Below are 13,159 nucleotides of genomic sequence, written 5' to 3'. Positions count from 1 at the left end.
CCAGATAAAATCATTTCTCATTCACTGTGGACTTCTAGATTTCTAGGGAGTCATTTCACAAAGGCTAAGAATGAATGAAAACCAACTTACAATGCACAAAACTTTTTATAAATATATAAATATGACACAAAGTATTACAATGACAACAATGAATAACAAAATGGCACCGAAGGAAACTAAAAATGGATTATGTACAATTCTCAATACAAAGGAAAGTAAGAGAGATATATCCATCTGATTTTAACTTAATCCCAGAGATTAGACACCACAAAAGAATACTGTCACTCATTTGCTACAGTTCCAGTGGTTTCGAATGTTTCCTCAAATGGATTTCTTCATATGTACAATATCTTGAGCAAGTTTTCAACCAATCAGATGTCTCCGCTGCCTTGGCGTAAAGCTTAGGCATCCTCATTGGCTGGTCGTCTCATTTGAATTTGCTTCCAACCAATCAACGTTCTTCATTGGAGAAATCTGACTGGGTAATTAAAGAAGTACAACAACAGATCCTTACAAACCTAGTAACAACATTCAATTTGCAACAGCGAAGAACAACAAAGAAAATATACATTTTGTAGTATGGCCTACTTTCTTCACATAGACTAAGTGGTTTATTATTATTATTATTATTATTATTATTATTATTATTATTATTATTATTATTATTATTATTATTAAGAGGTAGGATCGTCGTCTTTGTATCATATACAGTCTTTAGAAATGAATATTTAACATTGGTCTTTAAGTCTGGTCAGTTTATCAACGAAGTTCTGCACTGATATTCTGCATTCTTTCCTTAACTATCTCGCTTCGCTTACTGATGACGTAATGGTGTCCCTCAAGTCTATTGCTGTCACCCGTAGTCGCTGAAACTTATCTTGAAGCCATCTGTGTCTCTTGAAGTCATCTGCGTCTCTTGAAGTCATCTGTGTCTCTTGAAGTCATCTTTGATTCTATAGTCAATCTGTGACTCTTGAAGTCCTCTGTGTCTCTACAGTCAATCTGTCTCTTGGAGTCATCTGTGTCTCTTAAAGTCATCTGTGTCTCTATAGCCAGTCTGTGACTCTTGAGGTCATCTGTGACTTCTGAAGTATTCTGTGTCTCTTGAAGTCATCTGTGTCTCTATAGTCAGTCTATGACTCTTGAAGTCATCTATGACTCTTGAAGTTATCTATGTCTCTTGAAGCCTTCTGTAGCTCTTGAAGTCATCTGTGTCTCTTGAAGTCACCTGTGTCTCTATAGTCAATTTGTGTCTCTTGAAGTCTTCTGTTGCTCTTGAAGTCATCGGGGTCCCTAGAAGTCATCTGTGACTCTTGAAGTCCTCTGTGTCTCTTGAAGTCATGTGTGACTCTTGAAGTCATCTGTGTCTCTTGAAGTCATCTGTGTGTGGTAAAATTGGCCCAAAGTTTTTCAGGGTCAATCTTAATTTCAAAGATCCACCTTCACAAAAAGGGGTATTTATACAGCACCGTCTCTAATGTCAGTTTCATTTCCGCTATTCTTATTATGGTGGCAGGGAATAACTATAATTGTATAAAAAAAATTAGTATTTTTTTGGAAAAACAGTACAAAAAAAAAAGCTCGAGTTTCTGTTAGCTGGAAGTCTTAGAGTTCTCAGAAATAGTTCTGTCCAAAAATTATGGAACAGTTTGCTAAGTCTCATTTTGAAATGTCTTCTGTCAAAGCCGTCATTCGTTGAATAATAATAATAATAATAATAATAATAATAATAATAATAATAATAATAATAATAATAATAATAATAAAGGAAGAATAGAAACAATATCAGCAAGAAAAGTTCTCGTTGATTAGTGTCGAACAAACGGCTCCATTTTCCTCGTGAGGTGTTGGCGCCAAAAGGGATTCCATGATCCTTGAATCGATGACTTGTTGCTCTTCGCTTTTGGTGCGTCCTTGTTCCTCATTATTTGTTTTCCGGAGCAGCACGGGGGCAAAATAATCCTGTTTGGGAGAGGGTAATTAAGAAAAATTAATTAAAATGATTTTATGCTGTTGTAAATTGAATGGAGGGTATTTGGAGTGACTGAAAACACAGAAATCTTTTACAAGTCAAGTGAAGCATTGTTGCCATATAGGCTATGCCCACGGAACAAACTCGCGTGTATCTCTTAATAAAAACAAATTTAAGCAGAGTAATCAACCTAACTTGAATATTCTAATAATGTAAATAAGAGGCTGAATAGAAAATATATCAATTCATATAAATTTAGAATCAAGATCTTGACACCCGTCAAACCCCACCTTTCTTTAACGTCTTCGCCTTCTCTGGTTGGCGTAGTTGCTGGCGTAGTGCGCCCGTCTCTTCAGGATGAGTTCGGGGAGGCCCCCGGCTCCTCCTTCGATGGCCTCGACGATGGGCGACACCAACTGGTCGACACCAGTCACTTCGACGCCCCTGTTATTAAAAGAGTACTCGGCTGATATACTAGCATAGTTATCTAACCACCCATAAGCAACTAGCTTGTCTACAGCTCTCTCTCTCTCTCTCTCTCTCTCTCTCTCTCTCTCTCTCTAAATATATATATATATATATATATATATATATATATATATATATATATATATATATATATATATATATACATACATCACATACTCACAGATTGTTTTGTACTTACCTAGTGACTTAATGTTATACTTTCATAATAGGCAGCTCTTGGGGAATATAATGACATACATACGACATATGTTTATATCACCATTTAATTTACAAGTTTAGAAAATAACTAAAAGCTGAAAAAAAAAAATAAAGATTAATCTCTTTCGTCGCTGTGGAATGATGATTACGTCGTTGAATATGTTATACTCCTTTGAACCCTAATTCGTCTTACCTATTGAAAGCTGAAATCAAGCCTCCGGGACCGTTGGAAATGATCTCGATGCCCAGGAGGATGACCCCGGTAAGGACCAGCGTGCCCAGAATGATGATGAGGGCTATGTTGGCGAAACCGATCAGTCCGTAAGGGAGGTCTACCCACTGGTTGTTCTCGTTGACGAATGAGAGAGAATCCCCTGTATTGGAACCCGTGGTCTGGACGCCTGAAAGAAAACGGCTTCGTAGATATTAGTGAAAGGGAAACTTGTCTGTTTTTTGCGGTACACAGGAAGTGTCGCTTATGGAAAAGCAACCTTGAAGATCAATTCATATAAAAAGTAGCGAGTTCTAAGCAATATGATCAGCTCAACCTCGAAGATCAATTCAGATGAAAAGCAGCTAGTTCTACGCAATATGATCAGCTGAATTCACAAAGATGGGACGTGGTTTGTATGTTAAATTACAGTCTCCTTGTTTCAGCTTATTCTTTGAACCAGAATTGGGAAATGGATTTAGGAGAAATGCAAATATGTTTACATAGCAAAGAATGACAGTAAAGTAAAAGGAGAAAAAGATAATAAGAACGAGTCTAGTAAAGATATATCAGAATGAAAGTTAAAATACGAAATGTCACTTATCAATTGAAAAAACGCCCTAAGAAATCAGAGAAGTGGGCATATGCTACACCAATAACACCAACATAGGCCTAGATAAAATTTTGATTTAAAAGCTGGAGATGAATTTACAGAGAGATAAAGTCGAGCTTTTAGCAATAAATATGATTTTATCGAATGCCTTAGGGGATGTCAAAGATGCTGAGAAGAGGACCAAACTTTTATACGGTAAAAATGACCTGAGTAGATCTTACCTTTGGGAAGTCCACTTAGTTTTCAGATTTTTTATTATACATTCACTCGTGGCCTCACGTCACGTAAGAAACATTACTAAAATAAGTACTTAACTCTAGGATCATCACAATTAACAGCCCACGCTTATGAATGAGAGTAATTTGTTTCACAACCTGTTGTAGTCTTCATCTTTGGTCAGTTTGACAGGATCCGTGTTGAAATCGGTAGCCAATCAGGGGCTGTCTCCTCCATGACGTCACGAGCTGTGATATCCGCTGCTGCTTACGGACTGAGAAGCATAGTGCCTTTTGGATAAACCGGTATAGGATCCACTTGGATTTGGGATTTAGGATTAGGAATCGTGTTTAAAGTTACTGGCGAGGAGGAAAACAGCAGTGCTGCAGAGAAATCAGAACAGCAGATTCTCACGAGCACAGAACAAAAATTAGGTACAAAGACTATTTTTTTTTTTTTTTTGTGGTATCTGGGAGAAGGCCATGTCAAAGATTGGTCTTTGCTGATGGCAGTAAAGACTCTTTAGCTTTGTTTTTGATCAGTGAAGGCTAATTTGGCAAAGTTATCTTTTCCTAGTTTTGGAACCTGTTATTCCTTTCATTTTCAGATTAAAATTCACAGTTAATAATTGTCATCCACTTAGTTAAGGACCTTGGTAAGGATGTAGATTGTCATAGATAAGTTTCAGGCGAGTCAAACAGGCATAAACAAAAATGATTAGATGGAGATTAACCTTAGGAAATGAAGATTTTTCTGGATTAGGATTAGGCCAATGAGGCATAAGCCTAATGAGGACTTATGAGAATTAGGTGAAGGATTATGGGAAACTGAATAATGATCTGGAATGGATAACAGGATTTTATGGAGGAAGATCACTTGGTAGATGTGGATGAAGATTAGACAGAGTGAATTTTAATGAATGATTCATTAAGGACTCAGTGAAGGAGAGATGAAGTATTAAGGGATATTTGCCATGAGACCAACCCAGAATCCACACTGGAAGAAGGATAAGGATAAGATTAGTTCATATAATCGTAATAGAAAGTTTCATGGATAATTAAGTGAAGGCTACGAGAATCTATAACAGGCATTAATGAGGGTTCAGTGAAGGAACTGAAGTCATGGAATAGGAATTTTTAAAATCTGGAATATGAAAAAAGATTGTTTGGATAAGATTTAGTGAAGGGAACTGGTATCTGTGGGAGGGCTGAATGAGGAATCAGGAATTTTTGGAATAGGAATTGTCACTAGCCTGGAATGGAAAAAGGATATTAAGGGGAAGGATCAGATTAAGGATGCAGTATCTACGACAGGACTTGAAGAATATTAGGTAAAGGATATCAGGAATTTTAGAGTAGGAATGATTAGTTATCTGGAACGATAAAAAGGTGTAAAAATGGAATTATCTATAAAATAACCCAGTAATTATTAGGTGAATAAAATAACAATATGAATTCTTAAGAATATGAAATAGGAAAACTATATTAAGGTTAAGAATCAGCAGGACTTAGGATATGTGGAGTAGGAATTGTTAAGGATATGGAATAGGATACGGTAGTTTTGGATAAAAACTGGGAGAAGGATCGAAGAACTTTGGAGCAAGATTGGTTTAGGATTTGCGAAAGGATAAGGATATATTAGGTAAGGCTTTGGGTAAGGATTATACGAAGGATGTAAGGGTTATGGAATGGTTGTCATATGGGACCCGGGAGCTGGAATTTTTGGAATGGTAATTGTTAAAAATCTGGAATGGGAAATATGTGAATATGCTATTTGGAATCTAGGAGGGAAAAAATTGGTTTAGGATAAGGATAAGGTGGAGGAAGTAGGGCTTTTAGGAATAGGATTTATTAAGGGACTGGATTAGGAAAGGGTTTTATGCATAAGGATTGTTTACAGGATGTGGGAATTCTGGAGAAGGAGTTGTTTAGGATGCATAAAGGAAAATTATGTTTTGGATAAGGATAAAATAATGGAATTACGAATTTTTTTAATATTTAGAATAGGATGTTTAAAGGAACTGGAATGGGGAAAAGGAAAAAGTTTCATGGGTAAAGATTGTTTGAAGGATGTAGGAATTTTGAAATAGGTATTATTTAGGACACAGAAAGGGAAAACTTTTTTGGATAAGGATAAAGTGAAGGGATCATGAATTTTTGGAATAGGATTCATTAAGGGACTGGCTTGGGAAAATGGATTTCGGATAAGGATTATTTGAAGGATGGGGGAATTCTGGAATGGACATTACTCAGGATCCAGAATGGGAAAAATATTTTAAGGATAAGGATCAGGTGAGGGAAGCCAGAATTTCTGGAATAGGAAATAACAAAGATCTGGAATTGGATAAGGAATTATGGATAAGGATTGTTTGAAGGATGAGGGAATTTTGGGAATGGGAATTACTATGGACCTAGGGGAGCTAGAAAAAATTGTTTTGGATAAAGAGAAGGCTAGGGATGTAGGGATATTTGGAATAGTAAATATTAGGAATCAGATATTTGGAATAGTAAATATTAGGAATCAGATATTTGGAATAGTAAATATTAGGAATCAGATATTTGGAATAGTAAATATTAGGAATCAGGAATTGGAATTTTTAGATAAGGATTATGTATAGGTATCATGGAGGATTTGGAATGGAAAAAAAATTATTGGGATAAGCACTATATGCAGGATGTAGGATATGTAGGATTCTGGAATGGCTATTGGTCAGGCTCTGGAACGGGAATGCATGTGATCGGGATAAGGTGAAGGAAGCGGGAATTTTGGAATAGGAATTATTGAATATCTGGAATGGGGAAAGGTTTTTTGGATAAGGATTATGTGAAGGATTTGGAAATTACGGAATCGTTGTAAGTCAGGATCTGGAAGCGGGAAAGGATGTTTATGATCAGGATAGGGTGAAGGAAGCTGGAATTTTGGAGTAGGAATTATTAATGACCTGGAATGGGGAAAGATTTTTTGGATAAGGATTATGTGAAGGATATGGGAATTATGGGATCGTTGTAAGTCAGGATTTGGAGTGGGAAATGTATATGATTAGGATAGGGTGAAGGGAGCAGGAATTTTTGGAATAGGAATTATTGAGGATCTGGAATGGGAAAGATTTTTTTGGATAAGGATTATGTGGAGGATTTGGGAATTATAGGATCGTTGTAAGTCGGGATTTGGAATGGGGAATGTATATGAAGGGAGCAGGAATTCTTGGAGTGGGAATTGGAATAGGAATTATTAAGGAGAATTAGTAAGGAGCAGGAATTGGAAAAGGTTTTTTGGATAAGGATTATGTGAAAAATGTGGGATTTCTGGAACAGGAGTTATTCAGGATCTGGAATAGAAAAAATATGTTTTGGATAAGGATAAGATGAGGGAAACACGAATTTTTGAATAAGAAGAGGAAAAGGATTATTGGATAAGGATTATGAGAAGGATTTGGGAATTTGGAAATTCGAATTATCTAGGATGTGGCATGGGATAATATACTTTGGATAAGGATGAGGCAAAGGCTGTAGGAATTTTTAGAGCAGGATTTATTAAGGATCAGGAATGGGGGAAGGATTTTTTGGATAAGGATTATGTGAAGGATGTGGGAATTCTGGAATAGGGATGGGGAAGTCTGTTTAGGATAAGGATTAGGACAAAGAAGGAGGAATTTTTGGAACGGGAATGATCAAGGATCTGGAATGGGATAAGGTTTTATGGATAAGGACTATGTGAAGGATGTGGGAATTCTGCAATAGGAATGGGGAGAGTCTGTTTAGGATTAGGGAAAGGAAGGAGTAAATTTTGGAATAGGAATTATCAAGGATCTGGAATGGGATAGGGTTTTATGGATAAGGATTGTGTGAAGGATGTGGAAATTCTGGAATAGGAATTGGGAAAGTCTGTTTAGGATTAGGGAAAGGAATGAGTAAATTTTGGAATAGGAATTATTAAGGATCTGGAATGGGATAGGGTTTTATGGATAAGGATTGTGTGAAGGATGTGGGAATTCTGGAATAGGAATGGGGAAAGTCTGTTTAGGATGAGGATTAGGGAAAGGAAGGAGGAATTTTTGGAATAGGAATGATCAAGGATCTGGAATGGGATAAAGCTTAATGGGTAAGGATTATATACAGAATGTAGGATTTTTTAAAAGGTGTTACTTAGGATTTAAAATAGGAAAATTATGTTTAGGATAGGGATAAAACAAATATGTAGGAATTTTGGAATGGGAATTGTCAAGGATCTGGAGTGGGAAAAGGATTTTTGGATAAGGATTATTTGAAGGATGATGTGGGAGTTTTAGGATTTAAAATAATAAAATTATGTTTAGGGTAAGGATAAGGCAAAGGATGTAGGAACTCTGGAATGGGAATTAGGATAGGAATCTGGAATGGGATAAGGTTATTGTATATGGTTTATGTGCAGGAGGTGGGAATCTGGATAAGGATTAGATGAAGGATGTAGGAATTTGGAACATTAAATTCTTGATAATCGGGAATGGCAAAATTCTGTTTTGGATAAGGATTAGTTGTAGGATATGGGAACTCTGGGATAGGAGGTATTTAGGATCTGGAATGGAAAAGTAACAATTATGGAATAATATATATAGGATTGAAATTGAAGTTCAATTCCGGGTAAATATAAAGAAAAGGATGTTGGAATAGGATTTGTTAGGGATATAGGATAAGGATTAGGTACCTCGGAAAAACATAAGGTGAAGGATATAGGAACTTTGGAAGGTTGGAGGATGAGGATTCCTGTGAGAGGGATTAATGACGTTAGGTCATGGAATATTATGGGAAGGATATTAGGATATTTTCGATATGTAATGAAGGAAGGATATTTAGGATGAGGATTCTATAACTTAAGGACGTGGGAATCTCCTGTATTTAGGAATAGGATTTCTTTAGGATTTGAAGTGGTATATTTTTTTATGAGGATTAAACGGTTACAATAGGAATTTCTGGAATAGGAATTTTTAAGGATTTGGAAATAGGGACAGGAGTCTCAGGTAAGGATTAACTGAGGAATAATAAGAAATTTAGAACTGGATTCGTTCATTTCAAGAATGTCTGAATTTACGGGGTTAGGATAATAGATTCCACAAAAACAAAATGAAAATTGGTTGGTATAGAAAAAATTGATCTAAAAATAATATTAAACATTACCTCTCTCAGAAGAATGGATAGGCAAAAGAGCGTGATTTCTTATAAAGGAAAAAGGAAAAAAAGTCATACACATACATACATACATACATACATACATATAAATAGTTAAGCAAGATTTATATGTTCTTAATCATAAAAATGTATATCTATATATATCAGCGCACACAAACACACTCATGCACAACATACACATTATATATATACAGATATATATATATATATATATATATATATATATATATATATATATATATATATATATATATATATATATATATATATATATATATATATATATATATATATATATATATATATATATATATATATATATATATATATATAATATAATATTTACATACATACATAACTGATTTTTGTGTCTCGCTTTTGGAGGTAAATTCTGAAATCCTCTGTAAAAACTAAACCTACTTAGATGTGGTTTGGATAATCACCAAAATTCTAAAGTGCTGGGAATGGAGTACATTGTAAATGTAGTTTTTAAAATTGAAAATATAACTAACAGTATGTTATATATATTAAATCATATCTCTATCAGTTATGCAGGAATACTAAAAATAATGTAAAACCTAAAGGATGAAAATAAATGAGTAATCGAATTTTTTTACGTCTAACATCTCAAGAAATATTCATTTGCGCTTGACAGCAGGCAAAAACCTATCAATAATCCGTGAACGGAGAGACAGAAAAACTGTTTCTATCTGGAATAACGAAGAAAGATTAATGATTTGTGAACAAAGTGACAGAGAAGTCTATATTTACTTGAAGGGACTAAGAAATTATTACCTGAACGGAGAGACATCACTTTTGGAGTGCACGAAAAAATACCAATAATTCATGACTGAAGAGTAGAAGAGCATTTTTAAGTGTAATGTGAAAAAAGAGCAACAATAATCAACAAGCAGGAAGACGTACCAAGAAACTGTTACCCGGAAGGACAAAGAAAACTCAAATTCTATCGTTACCTAACACTCCCAACTTGGTCTCAAGATCCAGAGAAGACATGGCGGCTCTCTTGAAACTGCAGGAGATGGTGACTGGGATTAGCACGCAGCGACACGACTGGAGTTCTAGTGGCGCCAGACTCCCTTCCATACATCAATTTATCCGTTATCCAACGAACCACAAAGTGCATCACAGAGATCTCCCAAACATCCCATAGACTCCGCCCTACATTTTGGGTTTCGCTCGCCATCTTCCACAAAACATCGCTCGGGAGGGATGCGCAGAGATGTGTGACGTCACGGCAGCCCCCATGGTCCACTTCTGGTCTTTCTGATTTGAAACAGACGATAAATTAAGAAACGCGATTTCATTGGCTGGAACGACGTGTAGTTTTCGTTCAGTTCCATTTGATTTCGTTCGTGGAACTCTGACGTCATGAAGATCCAGCATCTTTTGGTTGTCGGATATCGGTTGTCAATCATAACTACAGGTATTCCCAAGTTGCTGGGAGGAGTTTAGAAGCATGACGTCATCAAAACCTCAAAAGATGATATACGAGGAGAAACAATACTTATATTCCGCCTTAATTACAAATTGCCATCTGTCTTGGACATTTTGTCAGTCACCGGAACATAGAATACTCTAAGGAAACTATCTAGAATATGGAGATTTATGTATAAATGCAAAATCTAGAGAGAGAGAAACACAGTGATAAATCAGGTATATGAAAAGAGAGGAATCACTAGATGCTTAATGATTAATTTTGCTATTGATGATTTGAAGATATAAAGTTGTCCACGTTGGGATATTATTGTTTTTGCTTAAACAGTGAATCTTTTATCGCTCTCTCTCTCTCTCTCTCTCTCTCTCTCTCTCATACCCATAAATAACGCCCAGATCCATTGGCTTTTTGCAATACTAGGAAAGCATTGTCAATTAGGATTGGCCACATCATAAAAAAAAAATTCGGATAATAAAAAAAAGGAATATTTACAGCCTCTGACATTTAAATGAAAAGCTCTTAATACGTAATGGAATTAACTTAGCGTTTCCCTTTGCCCTTGCACTCAAAAAACGTTTTGTTTTTTATTTTTTCTCTAATCTCGAACAAATTTGGCCCTTTGAATAAAAAGATTTAACAACATAAAATACAATTCGTCTTCATACATTTTTCCCGTGGGCAACAACGAGAGACAAGTGGCAATAAACTCTTGTTTATTCTTGGTGTCTCCCACCTAGGCACGGTCTCTCTCTCTCTCTCTCTCTCTCTCTCTCTCTCTCTCTCTCTCCTCTCCTCCTCCCATCCATATTTAGGTATGAAGAATGAAGGACCTTATTCCGTTTGTCGGGACGGTACATAACGTCCATTAGGTGGGATATTTCCGTCTCGACCCTCTCTTATATTGCCGACATTTTTCACGGTATGGGGGCAGACCTCTTCTCTCTCTCTCTCTCTCTCTCTCTCTCTCTCTCTCTCTCTCTCTCTCTAATATATCTATATATATATATATATATATATATATATATATATATATATATATATATATATATATATATATATATATATATACACATACACACACACATTAGATACCTCATTGTGAAAAATCATTAAGAAAGCAATGATATAATCAACAAAACCGTTTAACGAAATTAAACCGATCAAGCAAAAAATCAGTCGACAAGATAGTCGGCCATCTTGTATATTTCATTGGGAAAACAAAGATATTTGACAAGGACAACGAATGAATATCTCATAAATAAACAAAGAAATACTACCAAGGACAAGCATACTCATTTCAACGAGGAATTAAGACATCTGACAGGCGCCTGCGCGTATATTTCAACGAGCGGAGGAATACTTTTTTGAAAGAAGAGAATTTTGTGAGTGAGGCATCAGTTTCCTTTGAACGCAAACGCGCATGCGCAACAACGTGTCAGGGAAAGTTAAACCGCTATATAGCATCATTTTAAGACGAGTTAGGGGCGAAACTCACTTTCCTTTCGTTCGGCCTTTTTCGCGGTTAAAAAGTTGCGTTCTTGCGTAAACAAATAAATGAGAAGAAGAAGAAGATGAAGAAGAAAAAAATAAAACATTTTTGGTCGGTGAAATCTCTTTGCGAGGATGAGTCTCGCTCCGCATAAAATGGCGAGAGAGAGAGAGAGAGAGAGAGAGAGAGAGAGAGAGAGAGGATTTTTGAGGTTTATAGAATCAAAATTTAATGAGCGACACATGTTACTCGACCTTAATTTCTGCGCGGTGATGTGTTCAGAATGGGTCCAAAGCCTACTTAATATATTCGATTTGCCAATGAAAAGGTTAGAGAGAGAGAGAGACAGAGAGAGAGACAGAGACAGAGAGATCTAAAAGTTTTCTTAGATTCATTCTATTTCATTAAATAAATGATTTTTGTTACAGACCGTTCACTAGATGAGCCTATGCTTTAAAAAGGTGACGAGAGAGAGAGAGAGAGAGAGAGAGAGACAGAGTGAGAGAGAGAGAGACCAGCTAACCTTGAATTAAAACAATCACTACAAATACTAAATAATCAACGAATTAGCACGATGAAAGCGACGAGTTCACTACGGTTCGGAGACAACCCAAAATTGCCATTATAAACAGCAAGGTAAACAGCACCTCTCCCTGTCGAACGCCTCATTATCTTCTCATTCTGGGGAAAGTTTATCCCAAATACTCGTTGTATTTCCATATTTTCATTTCGAATTGCGATTACCAGTATGATTAGGTCGCTGGAACGTGACTTTTCCACGGGGAATTGGTTGGGGAAATCGCGAGAAAGAAATAAGGTGGAAAATATATGGTAGGGGATTCGGAGGCGATGAGACTGTGGCGCGTGCACGTAAACACAAGGCGGTGTTCGCGCATGCGCAAGACTTTGTAATGATTAGTTCAAATGAGTTCAACCATGGCTATGCATAAATAATGCATGTTCAGTGAAATCCTATGTATATGTACCATGCATAGCATTGGAGTGTATACGTGAGGTACATGTATGTCTATGTATAAGTGATGCATGTAACGTAAAATGCTAGCTTGTATATTTAATTTCTAAAGCACCTTAGTGCAAAGATAAACATAAGCAGATACTGTACGTGAAGCTGCGCATTTTATAATGTATGTGTGTGTGTGTATTTTTGTAAACGCGTGTGTTCACCTGCGTATAAGCCTAGGATTCTATCTGAAACACATTATTACGCCTAAACACGCACGCGTTTCTCCGCGAGTCCCTGTTACGCACTCAGTGCAACCGCTCAGATTCCCGCCACGTAATTACACTCCAGGTCTTTTCTCTCTCTCTTTCCTTCAGTAGGCAGACTCC

At 36.3% G+C, this 13,159-nt stretch overlaps 1 protein-coding gene across 1 annotated transcript; it reads right to left on the bottom strand.

Moving 5' to 3' along the window:
* Positions 1-655: 655 nt before the first annotated feature.
* LOC136828231 (uncharacterized) lies at positions 656-10,050 on the bottom strand. Its single transcript, XM_067086074.1, has 4 exons — positions 9,839-10,050; positions 2,853-3,060; positions 2,263-2,416; positions 656-1,962 (listed from the first exon to the last, which is right to left on the bottom strand). Exons 1-3 carry the CDS (start codon positions 9,966-9,968, stop codon positions 2,269-2,271), a joined length of 486 nt encoding a protein of 161 aa, XP_066942175.1. The 5' UTR covers positions 9,969-10,050; the 3' UTR covers positions 656-1,962; positions 2,263-2,268.
* Between the last annotated feature and the right edge of the window lie 3,109 nt (positions 10,051-13,159).

The sequence above is a fragment of the Macrobrachium rosenbergii genome, chromosome 42, assembly GCF_040412425.1.
Source record: "Macrobrachium rosenbergii isolate ZJJX-2024 chromosome 42, ASM4041242v1, whole genome shotgun sequence".
Lineage (NCBI taxonomy): Eukaryota > Metazoa > Arthropoda > Malacostraca > Decapoda > Palaemonidae > Macrobrachium > Macrobrachium rosenbergii.
Note: the sequence above shows the minus strand (reverse complement) of the source record. Positions and strands in the feature narration are given on the sequence as shown.